General features: G+C 39.4%; 1 protein-coding gene across 1 annotated transcript; it reads right to left on the bottom strand.

Annotated features, from left to right (window-relative positions):
• Positions 1–22,221: 22,221 nt before the first annotated feature.
• Positions 22,222–23,235, bottom strand: LOC133298071 (uncharacterized). The gene has a single exon (XM_061497309.1). It carries the CDS (start codon positions 23,233–23,235, stop codon positions 22,222–22,224), a length of 1,014 nt encoding a protein of 337 aa, XP_061353293.1.
• Positions 23,236–24,506: the final 1,271 nt, after the last annotated feature.

Below are 24,506 nucleotides of genomic sequence, written 5' to 3'. Positions count from 1 at the left end.
ATATCAAGACGAAAACAATCGCCTTTATCAGAAGATTGTTTCATAGAGTCAAAAACATTGATGGTGACGGTCTCATCATTCATTCTTAACTCTAACCTGTCATTCTCAACATCAATCATGGCTCGAGCAGTAGCCAAGAAAGGTTTTCCCAATAATAGGGGCATTTCAGTACCCTCTTCCATGTCTAATACCACAAAATCAGCTGGGAAGATGAACTTATCCACCTTAACAAGCACATCTTCAATAATACCACTTGGTCTCCTCAAAGACCTATCAGCAAGTTGTAGAGAAACCATAGTGGGTTTTAACTCAGTAATTCCCAGAGATTTGCAAACAGATAATGGCATCAGATTAATACTTGCCCCAAGATCACATAGTGCTCTGCCAACATCAGTGTTACCAATAGCAATTTGAATATTGAAGCTTCCTGGATCACTGAGTTGGGTGGAAACTTCTTCTGTATGATGGCACTACACTCCTCAGTGAGTGTTACTATCTGGCATTCTTGCAGCTTATGTTTCCTTGACAACAATTCTTTCATGAACTTGGCATAATTGGGCATATTAGCCAAGGCTTCAGCAAAAGGTATATTTACATGCAATTTCTTGAAGATATCAAGAAATCTTGCATATTGCTGCTTCTGAGCATCTTTCTTGAACCTTTCTGGGTAAGGTGCCATAGCTCTCACATATTCAGGATTCAGCTCGAATTTCTTCTTCTCAGCAGCAATATACAATGCCTCATACGGAGTCATGCCCAAACTGGAGTGAAAACTGTTATTATAAGAGAATTCTACCAGTGATAAATATCTGTCCCAAGCAGTGCCCTGCTCTAGTGTACAAGCTCTCAACATATCCTCGAGCGTCTGTATGGTCCTCTCAGTCTGACCATCAGTCTGCGGGTGATACACAATGCTCAGCCGAAGTTGAGTGCCAAAAGCCTGCTGCAAGGCTCCCAAAGAACGAGAAGTAAACTTCGGATCCCGGTCACTCACAATGCTAACCGGTATTCCGTGGAGCCTTACAATCTCTTTCACATATAACTTTGCAAATTTCTCAGTAGAAAAGTCCACTCGCACTGGAAGAAAATGTGCAGACTTCGTAAGTCTGTCCACTATAAACCAAATCGAATTATGACCAGCCTGAGTCCGAGGCAACCCAACAACAAAATCCATAGAGATGCTCTCCCATTTCCACTCTGGTATATCTAATGGCTGAAGTAACCCTGCCGGTTTCTGATGTTCTATTTTAACCTTCTGACAAATCAAGCATTTTGACACATATTCAGCCACATCCTTCTTCATCCCAGGCCACCAGAACTTAATTTTCAGGTCTTGATACATTTTTGTGGCACCTGGGTGTACAGAAAACTGACCCTTATGGGCCTCAACCATTACCTCTCCTGCTAACTCCTTGGGCACGACAATTCTGCCCTGATACAACAATAACAATCCTTGCTCATTCACAGATATTCCACTCTGCCCTTTCAAATATTTGACATTGTCGTTCCGTACCTGTGTTTCTTTAATCTTCTCATATAATTTATTTTCCACCCGACAGCTCTCATGCAACCCATCTGCAACCCGTGTAGTCCAGAATTCATCCACACTCCCAATAAAGACATCTGTCAGTTTCAAGTCACGGAATTGCTCAATTAATTCATTATCCCACAACATCAACTGGGATACGCTGACAGACTTCCTACTCAATGCATCTGCTACCACATTAGCCTTACCCGGATGGTATTTCAACTCGAATTCATAATCTTTTAGAAATTCAACCCATCTCCGTTGTCTCATGTTCAGCTCTTTCTGATCAAACAAATACTTTAGACTCTTGTGATCACTGAACACAGCAAATTTCATCCCATACAGAAAATGCCTCCAAATTTTCAAGGCAAATACTATGGCAGCAAGCTCCAAATCGTGGGTCGGATAATTCTCTTCATGAGGCCTCAACTGCCTCGAAGCATAAGCAACAACTCTCCTTTCTTGCATCAACACACACCCCAAACCTTTCTTGGAAGCATCACAGTATAATTCAAACTCACCTTCCGGATCGGGGAGAGTCAACACAGGAGCAGTAGTGAATTTCTCTTTAAGGCTTAGAAAACAACTCTCACATTCCTGAGTCCACACAAAAGGAGTATCCTTTTGTGTCAATCGGTCAATGGCAGTACCATTGTAGAAAACCCCTCAATAAACCTCCGATAATATCCAGCAAGACCCAGAAAACTGCGGATTTCCCTAACAGTTTTTGGTCGTTCCAAGTACATAACAGCATCAATCTTATTTGGATCAACAGCAACACCCCTCTCAGAAATAACATGACCCAGAAACTGTATCTCAGATAACCAAAATTCACACTTTGACGGCTTCGCATACAACTTTTTATCCTTTAACACCTGTAATACAGTCCTCAAATGCTCACTATGCTCCTCTCTGTTCTTGGAGTAAATCAAGATGTCGTCGATGAATACGATCACAAACTGATCCAAATACGGTTTAAAAATACGATTCATGTAGTCCATGAACACTGCCGGGGCATTTGTAAGCCCAAATGGAATCACCTGATACTCGTAGTGTCCATATCTAGAACGAAAAGCCGTTTTAGGCACATCCTCCGGCCTAATCCGAATCTGATGGTATCCGGACCGGAGATCAATCTTTGAAAACACGCAGGCACCCCTCAACTGATCCAACAAGTCATCAATACGCGGCAATGGATACATGTTCTTAACCGTAACTTTATTCAATTTCTGGTAATCAGTACACAATCTCATGCTTCCATCCTTCTTTTTCACAAAGATCACCGGTGCTCCCCACGGGAACACACTCGGCCTAATAAAATCCTTTGCAGACAGTTCCTCAATATGTTTCTTCAACTCTGCTAACTCAAGTGGCGCCATCCGGTATGGAGCCAATGAAATAGGTCCCACACCGGGCAACAATTCAATAGAAAATTCAATCTCTCTCTCTCAGGTGAAAATTCTGGTATCTCATCAGGGAATACATCCACGAACTCATTAACCACTGGAATCGTAGAAATTTCAATCTCCTTGCCACCCACTAGACCACCCAAGAAAATATAACCCTGATCCCCAGCCTTCAAGGCTTTAATAGCATTGCATATAGATAAAAAGGGAGACGGAGTAACCGAGGGCTTCTCATGAGATAAAATCAACCTCTTGCCACAGCAATCAATTATTGCACAGTTTTGAGATAACCAATCCATGCCCAATATCAAATTAACAGAGGCCAGGGGCAATATAATTAAATCAATAGTGTAACCCCTGCCTTCATAGACAAACCCGACCTCTTTGCAAATAAAGGAGGAATCACTAACCTCTCCTGTAGCCGTAGTAATACGCATAGTGGGAATCATCCGTGATACTTTTAATCCCAATCTCTTAGCCATATATTCTGCCACAAAAGAGTGTGTAGCTCCAGAATCAAATAAAACAGATAAATCAATATTAGAAATGAAAATTGTACCTTTTACCAAATTCGGCGCCTTCGCCGTCTGCTGTGCATTAGTGGTATAAACACGCCCAACTGTAGGCGCAGATGGCAAGGTCTGCAGATTCGCAGCCTGCCCAGTATTGTTATGACAACTGTTGGCATAGTGCCCAACCTTTCCACATCTGAAGCAAGTCACCTGAGCAACAATAGAAGGCCCTTGATGGAACCTCTTACACTTATCACAACGAGGAGCAGAATTTCTCTCATTATTCCCACTTCTCTGACCACCACCCTTTTTAAACTGACCTGAGGGCTGTCTTACCTGCAACCCCCTACCTCTATTATTGTTTTGATGGTAGCCACCTCTGTTATTATTGCCGAGAGGAGCAGATGTCCTCAAAGAACCAGATTTTGGATATCTATTATAACACTTTCAACCCGTTTACACTGAGTCACAAGATCTGCAAAGTTTCTCACAGCAGTATTAGACATCCTCTTTGCAATTTTCTCATTCAAACCCCTCTGAAATTTAGCATAAAGAAACTCAGGGGTAGGCATCACACCCCCATAATTGGCAAATTTCACCAAATCATTAAACTTTGCCACATAGGCATCAATAGTCATGGTACCTTGTACCAACTTTTCAAATTCACCCTGTTTAGCTTCCCTGACATCCCTGGGAAAGTATTCCTCATGAAACAGTCTCTCAAATAAAGCCCAAGTAATCTCTTCCCCTTGAATAAGGAAAGGCTGAGATGCAGTGTACCACCACTCGTGAGCATCTCCCTCAAGCATATAAACAGAATACAACAATCTCTGCGGATCCTGACACTCCATAACTTGGAAGATTTTATCCATACCTCTCAACCAAGTAGTCACTACCTTTGGGTCCCTTGACCCCTGAAATGATGGCGGCTAGTGCTTTCTAAAAGAGATGAGCCTCTACTTATTATTACCAGCCAACACTTGCCCAGCGATCCCAGAAGATTGAGCAGCAACAGAAGGATCCACAGAAGGCTCTGGGATATAAGTAGGATCAGTAGTGTGGTGACTAACCTCACCAGACTGACGACTAGCACCACTCCCCTCTTGCTAAGGAGTAACAGATGGCGTACGGGTAGCAGTCTGCGTAGCCGCATATGAAGGAGAATCATCCCTCCTATGTCGAGCCCTGTCCTCCCTCATCTCATTCATGAAGGCATGCATTATATCCTGATTATTTTTCATCAGGGTCTCGGTCATAGTCCTATTGGCAGCAGTCTCTTCCTGCAGTGCATTCAGGACTGCAGTAATAGGATCTGGTGCTGCTAAATGACCTGCACCTCTAGCTCCACGGCGACCCCGTGCCCTGCTCATGATATCTGTACATGTAACACAAAGGAATGAGCTGATCAGACCCACACTGAGGAATCACATATACATTAATCATAAATAGTTCACAGATAGCTATGCAACACAAGATACAGTACTACTTTATCAGAGTTCCCTTGCAAAACTGCTATGATACCATAAAATGTAACAGCCTGTTGTACACCGGTATTGTTAACATTAATTATGATATTAAGCGCAGTTACAATCACAGCAGTTCATTTATAAAATTGCGAATAAACTTTTTCGATTATTACGCGAGCATTTAAAACATAAAAAGGCGTAATAATTAAAAGCTGTGACCGTAACCGTAAACTCTTGCGGAAGACTTATTGAAACTATTTTTATAACTCACATTACTTATTATAAGTTACTAAGGAGTTCCCATAAACTCACTTAGCCAATTTCCAAACTTTACGTTTGTACCAATTCGGACATGTTTCACTCTAAATTTTTCTGCGACCAAACCGATCACAACCAAAATTTCTTCTCGGATTAGATCTTTGTCTTACTTAATTCCCTTTTTAACAAGCTATCATACGCTCAATTCGGAGCTCATTTGCTCCGGTTATCGCTGTTTGAAGTTGGATCAGCGAATAGCCAAACAACCCCAAAAAAAGCTCCAAACCACTCACCTTACTCGAATTACTGAACTCAATCAATTCAACCATTTGTTCTCAAATTTTTATCCTACAAACTAGACATCTCAAACTTCATTTTGATATATCATACGCTTAATTTGACTGAGAAACGAAGCGGAAATTAATTTCCCAAATCCGGTCCAAAATCTGCCTCAGGTGCAGGGCACATGAGCAGGCCGTGTTTCTCTATTTTTTTCAGGCCGAATATCAACCCATAATTTCCTAAAATTTTGACACAAGGTAGAGGACATCCCAACCTTCAAAATGGCGTATGGCACGTCCCTATTGGACCTCTATGGAGGGAGATATGCTCTTCCGAAGTTCGCCTAAAATCTGCCAATTCTACAGAAATTTCGCCAGAGTTTCTTTTGTTTTTCCAATAATCCCAAATTTGTAAAAATCATTTAAACCTCAAATGTACCTAATAAACACATGATAATACAGTAATAACCCAATGGGTGGCACACACAACAACCCTAAATATTGTATCATGATTAATGAAGAATTATGATAATTAATAAACGAGACATTTCAAATGAAATAGTTTATGATTAAGTAAATTAGAAGTATGGGTCCAATGGACCAAAGACATAAGCATTAGGGATCCAATGAATTCATGGATCAAAGTATAACCCAACAAAGGAAGTTTTAATTCCATTTAATGTGGACAAGTCCAAGTGATACAAAGAAAGCTCTATATGATAAAGTAAAGTCCAATAAGGTAAATGAAACCCAAATCAAGTTAAAGCCCAAAGTAAGGCCATGACATAATAAACCTAAAGAAGTACTATATGTGTAACACCCCGTGTATACTCGGAATATTAACATTACATCGTATTAAGCGGTGCTTAATTAAAAATTGCGGAATATTCTTTTTCTTTTCAATTATGACGTCATTATCAATTACCAACTTGATTACTTAATCAATTCCATAAAATATCGCCTGTATGTAAATTGCAATAAGACATCTACTGAAATACCTCAATATATAAATAAAGTGTGTATCTAAATCACGGTATTACATCTCGTAATCCGGACAATATCCTGATACATTATTACAACTTCAAAAGGCGCAAGACATAAACAAGGCATAACAATACTATGTGTCATGGACAATCCCCATGCTAACCAAATAAGCATAGTAAACAACAAGTCTCAACATAAAACTCCATAAACATAACTGAAGCTATAAGCATAAACAGCATGCAAATCCAGCATCCAATCATGGCAGCATAATATAACAGCAATCTAACTCAGCTCCGGCCTCCCGCCGCCTGAGGTCTCAACATTACCTGACCCTGAAATAAGCATTCCCCAAACGTGGGGTGAAATCTCTAAACAAGAAATCTCAGTAAGACAAGGGGTCCTCAAGGATCTTCCACCCCAAGCTCACTTACATGTGCAATAAAGTTCTAAAAGCATTTATATCATTATCAGTTCCAAAACTATGTAGTGCAACAAATATCTATGGCATGTGTGTAATCATTATCTACTGGCCAAAGAAATGTAGGAATACGTCTATTCCCTACATGTAGTACAAGGAACACCACTTGCACCTCACCCACAGCCTCACCCTCTTGTATGTTCTACATACTCAGGCTTACCGTATAGGTGGAACACCTCCATGCATATCAACAAGGCACTAACATATAATAGCTCAACAACATTTCAAAAACATCAAAAGCATGTAACACAGCATGCATATACCATATCCCCATGGGACATGGTGGAACCACAACATGGCTAAACCGAGGACACGAAAGCTTACCTCTAAGCTAGCTATCCAAGCCAAGAGTCCACACAAGCTCAAAGTCCAAACAGAGCAGAATCACAATTTATTTTAGACCAACAATTATATCAATATTCACATTCTAATATTTACAATGTTTAACTAGACATCTTGAGATTTCCAACAATATACTTTATGTCTCAATCGGAGTTGTATAACTCCGGTTATGATTTACGCAAGGTGACTGCTGCAAACGGAATTTCCAGCAACCAAAACGCGACTTAAAATAGACATTGCGATCAAACCACTGATCCAATGGCTACAAAATTTATAGAGTTGTAGCCCTATGTGTTAGCTTCACATAGGTCCAAACCTCACTCAATTTAGAGCTCTGTAGCTCGAGATGTCTCAATTTTACTAAACTAGGTCGTTGCTGTCACATTTGCACAAAACAGGTTTCTGGTCATTTTCACAGGTGGTAATCGATTACCAAGTACTGGTAATCGATTACTGCACATGGTAATCGATTACCACCAGCAAGGTAATCGATTACCACACATGGTAACCGATTACCAATCAAAAGTAATCGATTACCACGCGGGCAGAACAGCATTATGCAGATTTTTTCTGCATAATCCGAAGCCAAATTGCCATCCCATGACCCAAGGTCCGGTCTTGACCCAAAACAGAAGTTCAATACCACATTTTAGACTTAGATTAACAACCTTAAGCTTGAAAGATTAAAGTTAACTCATTTTATAACATAAACCAGCCATTTTCATGAAAATTCAAAGGAAAGTTCAAGGTATACCAATGGAGGTTCAAACTCAGCCACAAGGAAGGCTCTTGGAGCTCTCCAACAAGGTTCAAAGATTCTGACTTGAACACAAAACGGAAATGCCAACAAAGCTTGGCCCTTTCTTCACAAAGGAAGCTCCTTGGAGCTCAAAATGCCATTACAATGGCTCAACAACCCCAACCTCCAAAGTCAGCACCAAAAGCACCCCAAAACAACCCACCAACTCAGAAACCAAGCCTCTCACACAACCCCAACACAACCACAAGGTGTTTACAAGGAACAATCAAGAGAAAAGATGATCATTTGGTGGTTTCTCATGAAGAAATGGTGAAGACAAGCCAAAGAAGCACCAAGTCATCAATGGAATAGTGTAAACTGATCAGCCCCCAAAGGTGTTCACGTAAGAATGAGGTTCTAGGGTTTTGTGCCCACTCAATAAGTGTATTTATAGCCAAAACCCACTTAAACTCACTGTATTAACTTTAATTGCTACGCTTAGCATTTTAATCCCAAACTTTGGATTCTGAAACTACATAATTTTCTAAGATTTATCATATTTTTCTTATGATTTTCTGAGCAACTTTCTGGTACGCGCTTTTCAAAGCCAGTACCGGTTTCTAGCACCAGTTCTCATTATTTGGACTTGAAACTCGTTTTACAAGTCCTACATGTTATTCTAGTAATTATCATGTACTTACTTTAATTTTCTGGGATACTTTTTCGGTATGCATTTATACCGACTAGCAGAACCGGTATCTGCACTTTTCTTCCGAAAAGTGACTTTCAGCATTCTTAATCACTTATCATAATTATTAAAGCCTCTTAATAATTATTAGGGTTAATTATGGAATCATTTCCTATTTTCACATAATTAATTAATTAAATACCTTAATTAACGGTGCAGGTTCTCACAATATGACTAGGAATTAAATTAGAATTCTTTCCCTACAAGCAAGAAGCCCACGATTTTACTAGAGAAAACAAGCTCTAAGAAGTCAATTTAAAGTGTCATAAAATCATGGAAAAATAGGCACAAATTAGGTCAGGTTAATAAGTTAAAGGTCCATAATCTTAAGGAATAAATCATGGTCCAAAATTAAAGGAAATCTTTTCCTTCCAAGCATTTAAAATCCGCGGCCTAGGTGTAGGAAATGAATTTGATTTTATTTGATTTTCAAGCCATTAAATGCAAATCGAATTTCCTTAAGTCAAGCCAGTCAAATTCCTTTAAACAAGGAAGTTAGGATTATGATGATTAGTAGTCAATCACTTTCCCTAAATCAAGCAAATTGATGACAATATGTCAATCAATCAAATAATTCTGTTTCTTAAATCAAGGAAGCAACCTTTATGACGATTAGTCACACCTCATCAATCCCTTAAATCAAGGGAGCAACTTTTAATGACGATTAGTCACACATCATCAATTCCTTAAATCAAGCAATCACTAAATTTCCTTAATCAAGGAAATTGACATCATGTTCTTGTCCCTAAATTAAGCAATCTAACCTATGACAACAAATCACCACCTTACTCTCATTTAATGTGATCGAAACCTACCAGCAATCAAGTAATGGCAAGGCTTCTAGGTTGCCTATTTGAACAAGCTTCAGTCTCTCCTTTTTCCCTCTATAGCCGCGGCACTACCAAAGGAAAGAACAAAGAGTTTAGTTCATTTTGTGAAGTCCATGAATGCTTCGAAATGGTGAGTGTGTTAGTGAGAAATACCTAATTGTTCCAAGATCAAATACAAGCCTGGATCTTAGTCCTTCTTCCTAACAATTCCACCAAAGAACCCTTCATCTCTAAGCAAGAAAATTCCTCTTCTCCTCTCTTTAAGCTTGCGGCCTTGTATGTTCAAGGAGGAAGGAAGTTCATTCAAGAAGATTCAAAGTAGTCAAAGGTCAAGAAGTGTTTCCTTAAGTCGTTGATCATCATCAAAGGTAAGCCTATGGACCTTCTTGGTTAGGAATGACATGTAAAAGCATGAAAGTGATATCCTAAGTATATGATCCCTAGAAGGCCGAACCATGTATGATAATTATAAGCATGAAGAGATGTTTAAATGATATGAAAGATGATGAAATGATGATGTTAGATTAGCATGTTTAGTAGCCTAGGTTCTAAATCAATTTTGCATGATCATAACCTTAGTTGGCCGAATATATAAGATGATGTTTTGAATGATGCTCTAGGATTTAAATATGGTAAATTATCAATAATGTTAGAAGCATGTTTTAGAAGTAATCCCTTAGGTATTTTAGGGCAATAAGGCCGAATGGTATGTAGCTAAAAGAGGTTTTATTTGATTAATGTAAAAAAGGATCTAACCATGTTAAGTTAATAATATAATTGAAAGCATGTTTTAAAAAATTATATTCCTAGATGTTTATCTATGGTGGCCGAACCTATACATGCCTAGAATGAAATCTTTAATAATTCTATTAAGTGTTATGATGACCTAATAATGTCCTAAAACCTACACAAGTGGGTAAGTAAGCAAAACAACTCCTCTAGGTAATTAAACCTGCAAAGCCGAGACCTATACATGGATAAAACACAAATGTTGAATGTTATATAAGTTACTAAAAGATGATATGATGATGTTAGGGAGTCAAGGGAGCAAACAGGCAAGTAAAGAGATCAAAAGTTGAAAGTATACAAGTAAAGAACGACAAGCACTGTAAGTGTTTACAGTTGTTGAAGTAATCTCTCTATGTATGCCACCATTATGAAACTATGATAAGTTATAGTCTGACTGCAATATGTTTATAGTGCTTTACATTATGTGATTATGATATTTTTGAAACTTAAAACCATGCTATTAAATGTTGGCCTGTGCACTGATACTCCAGTTGCAACCTGACGAGGACTCTGGGTATCTCCGTAAGTCCGTAAAAGCCGGCAGGAATATGATGATGATGATGATGGCATGATATTTTTATATGATGATGTTAAATGTTCCATTTTGTATTGTTATTATAAACTGTTGCAGGAGTAAGCGTCATAGTTGGAGAATGCTCCAGCTGTGAACCTTACTGAGATTTTCCCCAAAATCTCACCCCCCCCTTGACCACCCATTTCAGGAAAAGATGAAAGAAAGTAATAAGAAAGTTATGTGGGAAAGAAAAGGTAAGAGACTGGTACGTAAAGAAGAAGAAACTCCACCTACCTGGGAAGAGAAACTAAAGGATCTAACAGATAGAGGCCTATGGACTGAGGCTATGAAATTATTAATAGAAGCTTTTCCACATTATGATTTCGATGAAGCACTAAGTACACAATGGCTAGAGGAACCACAACCACATTATGACTGGGCTTATGATGCGGCATAAATTATGTTTTTATTTATGATTAGTTAATCTTTTTGGGATTACATTAAATAATGTTTAGTGTTATTTATTTTGTATTGACGTTTTAACGCTTTTAATTTTATATGGAATAAGTATGGTTATGTGTTTCCATTCCGCACTCTGATATTTGCATTCGTAAAGTTTAAATTTAGACTTTCGCGCGTTGAATGCATGATGAAGGTGCACCCTATATGTATTTACACATTTGGGGTGTTACAAACAACGCCTTGGGGCACTTACAACCCAATCCAGTTTATAGTCATTAGGCATATAGTTCATATTAATCATTCTTAAGTAGTTGCAATCACTAACACCTTTTTCATGCATATTTTCATCATACATGTAATCATACCCTAAAATAGGCCTAAGGCCCTTCCATCATAAATAGTCATGCATCAATACGATTACAATTTTTCTTTACACTTTACAAATTGAAACTTAAACTTAAACTTACATTCTTCCAATATTACAACTTAAATTCAAATGAAAACATAACCAAATACATAACTACTAGACTTAGGCAAAATGGCATGAACAAATATGCTAATGAAGCTCATACAACATACATATGAGATGTTCATGCCCTAAGTCTAGCCTAGGCCACACGGCCAACAAAAAACAAAACATGAAGCACTCCAATGCTCACTCTACGGGCCTCTTGCCCGCAGCTCCTGCTCCACTGCTACCTCCTGAAATAAATGCCCCGAGACGGGGTGAGATATACGAATATATCTCAGTAACCAAGAGGTTCTGGAGAAAACTCCACCCAATGGTTCACTTTGATTCATATCAATAGAATAAAACAACCACTTTGAAAACGGGATATAGCAAGGGATTTAGAGAAATGGGGGATATAAAGATACAAACTACGACGATACGAGATGGTAACCCCAATTCCACGTACGCCCTGGGCATATATAAGCCTATAGGTATCATCCAAGGTGTGTTCACAGAAACCACAACCATGATGCCCAAACCAACCAAAACTCCAAAGACATTCCTAGTGTGCTCCTACCCAGATCACACACCATGACACGCAGTCAACTGGAACTCCCTCCTGGAGACCTATCCAGCGGAAGTCCGAAAATGCCCGAAGGCTAATAAAACTGTCTACTGGCCAGAGACTCGGTACCGCAGTACCCATAGCAATAATGCATGCATGCTCATGTGTTCTATACTATTCATACACACTTCCTACCGTTGCCATCAACTGGCAAGGTGGAACAGAAAAGGGGAACAAGCCCCAGTACCAAGAGGTTACCTTAAGTAATTTCCTCACTAGCTCCGCAGCAGCTTATCCCTCAACTTGGTACACAGCGGAATGCCTACACAGAGGACATTCTCAATCTCTTATAATTCAAACAATACATGCTAATTTACAATTATACATGCATTGAACTAAATACATACCTCAATCCACTTGGTCCCAGACCAAGGGTAACTCCCAGGTTCAAGTTTCGGGATTCAAATCCACGTACGGCAACCTATACAATTACGTACATCCATCAGTACGCGTCAAATATCATCAAAACGCAAAATCACCAAAAATCCTCCCCATCCTCCCTTGATGGTTCGGCCATTGAAGTGTAATTTTGAGATTTATTTTTCTAAATTTTATTTCTCATTTTGTTACGTCTTATAAGGTTGTCAATAGGCCAATTCAAGTGCCGGTTCGTCATTTTCGCGTCGGATTACATCAGAACGCGAAAACCGCAAAATCCCCTATTTTCCCCTTGGAGGTTCGGCCATATAGGTGTTAATTGGGGATCTATTTTTCTAAATTTTCTTTCTCATTTTATAACACTCCATTAGGTTGTTTAGAGGCTAGTTCAATCGTCGTTTTTCCGTTTTACGACATTTACGCATCGTTTTGCGAAATATTTCACTTTGGGCTCATTTTGGTCTCTAAACACAATTCACTTTTTCCCATTGATTCAAACACTTGCCAATCACAACACAACCCATCTAAGCACTATATAACTACACAAATCATCATCCAATTCATTTTTCAACATCAATTCCTCAATTTTTCCTCAAAGGTTCGAATTTTACCCTAAGGCATTCCAAAGAATTTCCATTCAATTCTAATCATTTCAACCTTCACACAACCTATTATATCATCATACCATCATGCCACAATTCATCCAACAAGTCTCAACACCAAAATTCACAAGTCCAAAATCATGATCATCAAATTTTTCTAAGTTAAATTCATCACTTTTAACCAATAAATTTCATTGCATTTATAGCTTTAATACATCATTCTAACACATTATCATCTCATACACATTTTCAAATTGAGCTCTCTAACATCATAATTCATCAAATCAAAGTTTAGGGTTTAAATATCCAATCTCATGAATCAACCAATGAAAAGGTGTAACAACTCACCCAAATGCTAGGCAAATGACTCCTCCTACACATACTCCACCATTGGAGCATTGCAAAGCTCCATGAACACCAAAATTCCCCTCCAAGTCGTGGCTGAAAATGGGCAGGATCTCCTCCCACACACGATTTCAAGGCTCAAGAAGGATACCAAAGGGTTTAGAAGGTTCTTCCCAACAAATTTCAACACAAGAATCAAGCGATTTGGTGGAGAAATGAGTGATTAATGGTCCAAAGAAAATTTTGCATAAAGATGAAGGGAAAGAGAGGGGGGCGCGGGTTTGGGGAGAGAGAAGAGAGTGAGGTTGATGATGAATAGTGACAGGGTGAGGTGGACTTAAGTGATTTTAAGTGGGGTGGGTCCCACGCCACATCACGCGATTCAAAACGCGTCAAAACTCTCACTAAACGTCTGTAAATTCAAAGCCTATTTAGAAACTCTAATTTTTAACATTAACTATTCTTCTTTAATTATGCTTGATCAGATGAATCCAGAGTCCTCCATTCGTTATCGCGCGCGCCGTTGGCACGTTTCCCCAAAATGACTTACTTTTATCAAATTTTATCAACAATCGTAATTCCTAACTCATTAGACCATTTGTAACACATATTTGAAACCTAGAGCTCAAAATTCAACTAACACGTTGTAACATCTCGAGCGCTGACGAGGGCGGGGAGTGATCGCCGGTGCAAAGAGGCACGGACAAGGAGCGGCTCCTGACAGGCTTCCAGTGGGGGGTTACATGCATGAATGAATCGAATCGACACATGAAAGAGAGGGATTCCAAAGACTGTGCAGGTATGAGACTGCACAGTTTGGGATAGCTTATAAGAATTAATTGGTACTACCTATACTAACAAGATGCATCTTCTTTTCGGTAGCCCGGAACGGAAGAACTCCACAGTTAAGCGTGCGTGACTTGGAGCAATTCTGGGATGGGTGACCTCTTGGGAAGTTTTCCCGGGAAGTGTGCGAGTGAGGAAAAAGCACACTGAAAAGTCTCGTGTTAGTATGTGGGGATAGTCGTTGATTCTTGAAGCGGTCGGGCGTTACACACGTTTTACGGTGCAATCGTAACGCGATATTTTTACCCGCGAAAAACACTATTCACTGATTTTTCTGAAACTTGCCTATTCACTCAATTTTTCGTTCTGAACCCATTTCCAGGGTTATTTTTACCATAGGAGACCTTCTACTCAATTTTTATCTGCCTAGGGTTGCGTGTTGGCTAATTACCGTTTTGCCCTTTCTTTGTATTTTGGCCTAATCTTTAGGATTTTCACTAATCCATCACTTGATTACACACTTAATGGCTTAAATACTTAATTTAAATTTTGTGAGGTGTTATAGTATGCTTTCCTACAAAATCAGCATAAAATCAGTTGAACAATCCTGGATTTAGAATTTCAGCATAACAACAATAAACATTGCCTTTTTACTCAGGATTAACAATTAATATTCCTCTTTTTGGCTTAAATTTACCCATATGCTGAAGGCATATCAAAGAGCTTGGGATGAATTAAAACATCCTTAGGGCCCTACACATTCGGCCATCACAAGAGTTGGGGCTACAAATTTACAAGTCCATTAGTGTTGCTAATTTAAATACTAACCCGTAAAATTATAATTTGCCAAGTCTTTTAAGTATTTGAATTATTTTTAATTCTTCCTCTAAATTATTACTAAGTTATTCCTATATCTTTTAACTAAAATTCCACATGCCCAAAATAAATTCTCACCTATTATTATAACTCAATACTTCCCTAACTCAATATTAATTCCATACTAATAGCTATATAATCCGAAATCAAAGCATGTTTTGCACATAACTCGAATTTAACATGAGTATCAATATTAATTCCCTAATTACGTGGGATGTTACACTCTCCCCAACAAAATAGAATTTTGTCTGCAAAATTAGACTTACTAATTAAAAAGTTCTGGATAGCGATTCCGAACATCGTCCTCGCGCTCCCAAGTGGCTTCATAAGCCGATTTGTTGTTCCACAAGACTTTCACCAAGGGCATTTCCTTGGAACAGAGTTGTTTAACAGATCTCTCAATAATTTGGGACGGCTGAACATGATACGTCAGATTCTCCCTTAACTCTACTTCTTCCGGCTGTAATACATGAGATGGATCAGAGAGGTATCTCCTCAGCTGCGACCCATGGAATACATCATGAATCCCTGACAAATTCGGTGGTAAAGCCAACCGGTAAGCTGATTCTCCAATCCTGTCCAAAATAAGATAAGGCCCCAAGTACCGCGGACTTAATTTCTTTACTCCCATCCTTCTGCCGAGTCCCGAAGTGGGTGTGATTCTCAAAAATATGTGGTCTCCCACTTCAAAAGATAAGGGCCTACGATGATTGTCATAATAACTTTTCTGTCTCGCATGGGCCCGCTGCATATTTTCCTTAATCTTCTGTACCTGCTTAGATGTTTCCTGAATCATATCGGGCCCCAAAATACTATGCTCGCCAACTTCAACCCAACACAGTGGGGATCTACATTTCCTTCCGTACAAAGCTTCATACGGTGCCATTCGAATACTGGAATTGTAACTGTTGTTATATGCAAATTCTACTAAGAGTAAACACCCTTTTTAGTCCCTGTCAATATCTACGAAGTCCTTTTTAGTCCGTGACAATAAAAAAGGACCAAATTGGTCCCTGAAATTACAAAAAAAGGGGCCATGTTAGTCCTTATGTCAACTCCTAAATATGCAGAGTGACCCTTTTCTTGTACTTTCAGGGACCAATTTGGTCCTTTTTTATTGCCAGGGACTGAAAAGGACTTCGTAGATATTGCCAGGGACTAAAAAGGGTGTTTACTCTTCTACTAAAGGAAGATACTTGTCCCAACTGCCTCCTTGATCTAAGATACATGCCCGCAACATATCCTCTAGAACCTGAATAGTGCGTTCCGTCTGGCCATCTGTTTGCGGATGATACACAGTGCTCAACTTCAAATGGGTTCCGAGAGCTCGCTGAAACGACTCCCAGAACTTAGAGGTGAACTTGGGATCACGATCACTGACAATACTGGTAGGAACTCCATGCAACTTCACAAACTCCCGGAGATAAATCCTGGCAAGCTTATACGAGGTTCGAACACATAAGAAATGAGCTGATTTCGTCAACCGATCAACAATTACCCAAATGGCATCATATCCTTCTCGCGTCCGGGGAAGTCCAACTACAAAATCCATAGCAATACTATCCCACTCCCATTCAGGAATCTCCAGGGGTTGAAGAAGCCTCGAAGGCTTTTGATGTTCATACTTCACCTTCTGACAAGTAAGGCACCGAGCTACATACTCCGCAATATCACGTTTCATACCCGGCCACCAGAACGAAGTCTTCAAATCATGATACATTTTTGTGGATCCAGGATGAACGGCGTAATTACCCTTATGGGCTTCCTGCAAAACTTCTTGCTTTAATTCTTCATTCGGCACCACTAACCGACCTTGGAATCTCAACATTTCATTCTCATCCCATACTACATCTCAGATACCAGCCAAACTATGGACTAGCTCCTCATCTCTCTCAGCCTCCTTGATTCTCTGGAGTAACTCATTCTCAATTCTTACACTGCCCAACCTTATACTACGCCTTCTCCTCACCACAGACAGATTCATATCTCGGAAAGCCTCAAATAATTTAAGCTCTTCTATCATCAGAGTTGCAGTGTGCAGAGTCTTTCGACTCAAAGTATCAGCTACTACGTTTGCTTTTCCTGGGTGGTATTTCAGTTCAAACTTGTAACACCCCGTGTATACCCGGAATATTAACATTACATCGTATTAAGCAGTGTTTAATTAAAATTGTGGAATATTCTTTTTCTTTTCAATTATGACGTCATTAAACTTAGCCAAGTTGATTACTTAATCAATTTCATAAAATATCACCTGTATGTAAACTGCAATAAGACATCTACTGAAATTACTCAATATATAAATAAAGTGTGTATCTAAATCACGGCATTACATCTCGTAATCCGGACAATATCCTGATACATTATTACAACTCCCAACAGACTCAAGACATAAACAATACTAGGTGTCATGGACAATCCCCATGCTCACCAAATAAACAGCGTAAACAACAAGTTTCAACATAAAACTCCATAAACATAAACTGAAGCTATAAACATATAATCAGCATGCAAATCCAGCTTCCAACATGTCAGCATAAATAACAACAAATCTAACTCAGCTCCGGCCTCTTGCCGCCTGAGGTCTCAACATTACCTGAACCTGAAATAAGCGCCCCAAACGTGGGGCTCTAAACTGGAAATCTCAGTAAGACAAGGGGTCCTCAAGGATCTTCCACCCCAAGCTCACTTAAATGTGCAATATAAGTTCTAAAAGCATTTACATCAGTATAAGTTCTCAAAACTATGCAGTGCAACATATATTCATGACATGTGTATTGATACTATTCTACTGGCCAGAGAAATGCAGGAATAAGTATACGTCTATCCTCTACAGATAGTACAAGGAACATCGCTTATACCTCACCCACAGCCTCACTATATTGTATGTACCACATACTCAGGCTTACCGTATAAGTGGAACACCACACGCATATCTTAAAGATACTAGCATATAACAGCTCAACAGCAATTTTAAAACATCAAAACCATGTAACACAGCATGCATATACCATACCTCCATGGGACATGGTGGAACCACAACATGGCTAAACCGAGGACACGAAAGCTTACCTTGCAAGCTAACTATCCAATCCAAGAGTCCACACTAGCTCAAAGCCCGCAAACAGTACAATCACAATCTGTTTATACAGTAAGTAATCATCAATAACCATCTATCAAGGTTATATTAAGTCATTAAGGCTTTCCATCTCATTATAAGTCATTTTATGCATTTTCTGCAGGAGGTATTCGAATACTCCTCGATGAGTATTCGAATACTCCCTGTCTCCAGAAAGTATTCGATTACTTTCATTTAAGTATTCGAATACTACCAAGTATCCGAATACTTTCGCCCCAGTATCCGAATAGCACAATATTCGAATACCAAACCCCACTGTATTCGAATACTTTCCAGTATTCGAATACTTCTTCAAAGGTATCCAAATACTTTTCTTCCCAAAAAATTATTCCAATACTCCTGCAAGGGGTATTCGACTACCAGGTTAAAACTACCATTGCAACTCTTTATCAAATACTCTATGATTTTAATATTTTATACTAGACATCTCAAGCTTTCCAACAACATATCTTATGTCTCAATCGGAGTTGTATAAATCCGGTTATGATTTTTGCAAAGTTCCTACAACAAGCTGAATTTCCAGCAATAGGGTCTCGACTTCAAACATACACTGAGAGAAATCCACTTATCCAATGGATCTGAAAATTTACAAGTTTGTAGCCCTATGTGTTAGCTTCACATAGGTCCGAACCTCACTCAATTTAGAGCTCTGTAGCTCAAGATATCGCAATTTTACTAAACTAGGTCGCTGTTGTCTCGCGAAGTATTCGATTACTGCATTTTCCCAGCAAAGTATTCGAATACTGCCCGAAAAGTATTCGAATACTTCTTCGACAGAATGCAGAAAACTGAGTTTTAAAGGTAAAATCGTCTTCTAATGATCCAAACTCGATCTGGAGTCCAAGAACTCCTTAAACAGATGTTTATTAACATGCTATGAACCCAGAAACACATTCCTTTTATCAAATGGTTCAAGTTACGATTTTTAATTGCTTAAACAAGCTTAAAACATCAAAATGACAAGAGTTATGATCAAGTATACCTCTAATGCACCACAACTCCGAAAATGAGGCACACAAGGGGTCCTCTACACAGCACATAGGTTCTGACCCACCAAGACTACGAAAATCAACAACAAGCTTTGACCTTTCACCATCAAAATGGCTTCTTGAAGCCTTTCAAGCCAAGAACAAGATGACCCTCACCCCAAACTTTCAAAATCAGCACTAGAAACCCCAACACAGCAGCTAAAACTATCAGAAAGCAACACCTCACTCACTCACAAGCCAACCACACAAGGTATACAAGGATAGAGGTGACTAATCTCACATAAAAGAGGTGTCTTGAAGGGTTAAGGTGAAGAAAAGCTAACAAAACAGAGAAGAAATGGAGGAGCACCAGCTGCTGACCAGCCACCACGTAGAGGACCAAAGGAATTAACCTAGGTCTTTGTGCCAATCTCTATTTATAGCCACTTAAAGGTTAAACACACAGTATTAACTTTAATTTCTACGCTTAGCATTTTAATTCCAAACTTAGGATTATGAAACTACTCATTTTTTCAAGAATAATCATATTTTTATTATATTTTTCCGAGCACCTTTCCGGTACGCGCTTTTCATAGCCAGTATCAGTTTCTGACACCCGTTCTCATTATATTAACTTGAAACTCGTTTTACAAGTCCTATATAATATTCTAGTAATTATCAAGCACTTTTCATAATTTTCCGGGATACTTTTTCGGTACGCATTTATACCGACTGGCAAAACCGGTATCTGCACTTTTCCTCCGAAAAGCGACTTTCAGCATTCTTAATCACTTACTATAATTATATAAGCCTTATAATAATTATTAGAGTCAATTATGGAATCATTTCCTATTTTCGCATAATTAATTAATTAAATTCCTTAATTAACGGTGCAGATTCTTACAAAACTCATAGTCTTTCAAGATTTTCATCCACCGGCGTTGCCTCATATTTAACTCTTTCTGATCGAACAAATACTTCAGGCTCTTATGATCGCTGAACACATCAAACTGAGATCCATTCAAATAGCGCCTCCATTTTTTCAGTGCGAACACTATGGCTGCTAACTCTAGATCATGTGTGGGATAATTTTCTTCATGAGACTTCAATTGCCGAGAGGCATAAGCTACAACCATCCGGTCCTGCATCAATACACAGCCAAGTCCTTTCAAGGACACATCATAGTATACTTCAAACTTTCTAGTTGGATCTGGAATGGTAAGTATCGGAGCACTCGTCAATCTATTCTTCAGCTCCAGAAAACATTCTTCACAATCTTCTGTCAACTCAAAAGGCACATCCTTCCGAGTGAGACGGGTAAGAGGCTGTACTAACTGTGAGAAATTTTGGATAAATCTTCGATAATAGCCTACCAGTCCCAAGAAACTCCGTACTTCGGTGACGGTCCTGGGTCGTTCCTAATTCATGACAGCTTCAACTTTGCTGGGATCCACCGTGATACCTTCTGCTGAAATTATGTGGCCTAGGAACTGGACTTCATTAAGCCAGAACTCACATTTCGACCACTTTGCATACAATTGCTTCTCTTTCAGGATCTGTAAAACTATCCTCAAATGTTCCGCATGCAGTTCATCATTAGGGGAATAAATCAGAATGTCATCGATAAACACAATAACAAACTGATCCAGGAATGGCCGGAAGATGCGGTTCATATAATCCATGAATACCGCCGGAGCATTTGTAAGTCCGAACGAAATCACCTGATATTCGTAGTGCCCATATCGAGTCCTAAAGGCTGTTTTCGGAATATCCTCCGGTTTGACCCGGATTTGATGGTATCCCCATCGTAGATCTATTTTAGAAAAGACTCTGGCACCTCTTAGCTGGTCCATCAAATCATCTATCATCGAGAGCGGATACTTATTCTTCACAGTCACTTTGTTTAGCTGACGATAATCTACACACAGACGTAGACTACCATCCTTCTTCTTAATCAAAATTGTTGGAGCACCCCATGGCGAAGTACTGGGCCTAATGAATTCTTTTGACAGTAACTCTTCTATCTGCTTCTTCAACTCCCAAAGTTCCAAAGGTTCCATACAATATGGAGCCATGGAAATGGGTCCAACTCCGGGAATAAGTTCTATGGGGAATTCAATTTCCCGATGAGGAGGTAATCGAGGAATTTCATCTGGGAACACCTCCTCGAATTCATTAACAACAGGAACATTCTGAATTTGGTTGTCAACCGAAGTCTCGGACTCAATCAACAACAGATATCCTGCAGCTCCCCGAAGGAGCTCCTTTCTAACTTGTAACAAAGAAATAGAGGAAAAGGAATGAAAATTACCATCTCTTGGAGGAACAACGACCTTCCCTGCTTGATAGTCTAACGTTATTCCGTTCTCTGCCAACCAATCTATACTGATAATCACATCAAAATTGAATACCGGCAGAACCACTAAATTCACTGTATATGTGTTCCCTTCAAATTGTAAAATAACACCTCTGCAAATTTCTGAGGCCATACACGATCCCCCAGTAAGAGTACTGATGTTCAATTCATAAGGTAACGGAGCAGGGGTGATGCCTATTCTCATAGCAGTGTGCCCCGCAATAAAGGAACCTGACGCTCCAGAATCAAAAATAACAGATATAGGATAGCCATTTAAAATTACATTACCTCGGATCAAGTTTGGATATTTCTGAGCTTCATTTGCATCAAGGGTGAACACCAGAGCTTGAGTAGGATTTCAGTTAGGATTTTGCGGGCAATCAGAAATAAAGTGGCCTGACTGTCCACACCCATAGCACAAGTTGTTTCCACGTCGACAAACTCCAGTGTGATTCTTCCCACAAGTTGGACAAGCATAGGAACTCTGTCTTCCAGCAGATGTTTGGCCAGGAGCATTAGTCTTCTTGAAATTTCCAATCCGAGTCTGCAACTGCGGACCCTTGCCTTTGTTCATTCCGGTAATTTTTCTGAAAAACCGGCCCACTTTGCTTCCTCCCCGGGATTGCATTGGTTGCTTGTTCAGATTCTTGGCTTCACTGATAATTTCCTCCGCCTGTCGACTCTGATTAATTAATTCCGGTAGAGTACGATTAGCCGTAGTCAGCATGAGCTTCCGGATCTCTGGGTGCAAACCGCTTTCAAATTTCTCCACCTGCCATTCCTCGTCATAGATGTTTCGGTCAAAGTTTGCATATTCCATCAGCTGCGCGAACTTCGCAACATACTCGTTGACAGTCATGCTTCCCTGCTTGAGAGACAGCAGCTCAGTGTGTTTCATTCTTCTCATCGCCTTTGGAAAATACTTATCCAGAAAGACCCGTCGGAATACTGCCCAAGTCAGTCCAATATGTTGGGCTCGCAGCAGAGCCCTAGCACCGGTCCACCAAGTTAAAGCTTCACCAGTTAGCTGGTATGAGGCATAGTCAGTCTTCTGGGCCTCCGGACATCCCATACGTTCAAAGATGTGCTCGATCATCTGCAGCCATCTTGTTGCAGCCTCAGGGTTATCTCCACCTTCAAAGATAGGTGGATGGACGTTGCGGAAGTCTTTCAACCTCCGTCGGGCAATTTCCTCAGCATTTTCATACATCTGAGGTTGAGGCATCTGGGGTTGGTCAGGATTCTGCTGTCTATATTCTCGCCACTCCTGACTCATGTTCTGGACAAAAGTGGCCAATCCCCCAATAGTGGTGATAAGGTCGTCAGGTGCATTGCTAGATCTTCCCTGAGTAGAACCACGAGGACCTGCCATGTTTCTGCACTCACAATACCACGAAATGAGCTGATCAAACTCACTGCAAGTTATTTATGACAGCAATCCCAAGTAGGTACTCGAGTTCAAATCAAATAAGTTAGTAATGCATCTGTCCCTATCACCCAGGTAATTCTAACAGTCTAGCTATCACAGTAAATATACTTCTAACAATTTAAACAATTATCATACAACAAGCAACAAGTATTTAACAGTCAATTACAGTCAACAAACAATACAGCAAGCAGCAAACAATTCAATCAAAAACAGACACCATGAACCAAAACTGCTCTGATACCAATTAGTGTAACACCCTCCCTTGTATGCATCCAAAAGAGTTGTTTGCTAAGCGAAATTAGAGTTTTTGACATCAATTTAACTTCTGAAAAATCATTTTGATGTAGCTAATTAAAGCTATCAATTGAAATCAAGTTCCTTACAAAAATCAGAGTATGCTTTCAAAATTTCTTAAGTTGTTGAAAATATTATTTTCCTGGTAGACCTTACTGTCTTTAAAAATTCGTATAAAATCATTTTCGATGATTCAAAAAATATTCCATATAATCTAGAAAGAGCACGTCTGGGGCTTCGCGTGCATATAAAATAATAGTAAATCAGAGTTCGTTTTCCCCTCGAAACATAACTCGCAAAGTGCTCGCAAAACTATTAAAAAAGAAAAACACTTAATAAAATGTCGTAAATTATTTTCGCAAAACATTTCTAGAATTTGTTTCCAAAATACTTGCTGATAATAAAAGTCTTAAAACAGCAATAAAATCATAATGCAACAGTGATCCGAACTTCTCAAATTAATACAGTCATCCGTCAAAAAAGCAGTAACAACAAAAGTCCAAACAGCAGCACATAACAGCAAAACGTCCATCTAATCATGTCTTCATATGCTCTTCCGTCCTCTTGCCATTTTATAAAAATAGCAGCCCCAGATGGGTGAGAAAAATCCCAGTAGTGTGATAACAAAACCAATAATGCAACAGTACTAACTAGATACAGAATTACAAAGCAGTCGCATCATCAAGTTAAATCCGACGGATACTAAACGTTATCATATTGCGTATATAACGCCAAAATTACTAATCAAGATGCGTATATAACGCCAAAGTGTACGTTTACAGCATCTTCGTGCCCGTACTAACAAGTACAGTGGAGGGAATGGCTCCTCAAGAGGGTTCCAACTGCAACCTAAGCGGACTGAAGCCAAGTGTCCCATACCCTGGTACCGCAGGGATGCCTACATGATGCGTGCTCAAACG

Source organism: Gastrolobium bilobum, unplaced genomic scaffold (assembly GCF_033153095.1).
Source record: "Gastrolobium bilobum isolate Gb01-03AN ecotype WA unplaced genomic scaffold, APGP_CSIRO_Gbil_v1 utg1662, whole genome shotgun sequence".
Lineage (NCBI taxonomy): Eukaryota > Viridiplantae > Streptophyta > Magnoliopsida > Fabales > Fabaceae > Gastrolobium > Gastrolobium bilobum.
This window is presented reverse-complemented; position numbering and strand designations above follow the sequence as displayed.

Excerpts from the sequence above, each read along its gene's own strand:
- LOC133298071 (XM_061497309.1), bottom strand. The coding sequence starts at position 23,235 with ATGGCAGGTCCTCGTGGTTCTACTCAGGGAAGATCTAGCAATGCACCT.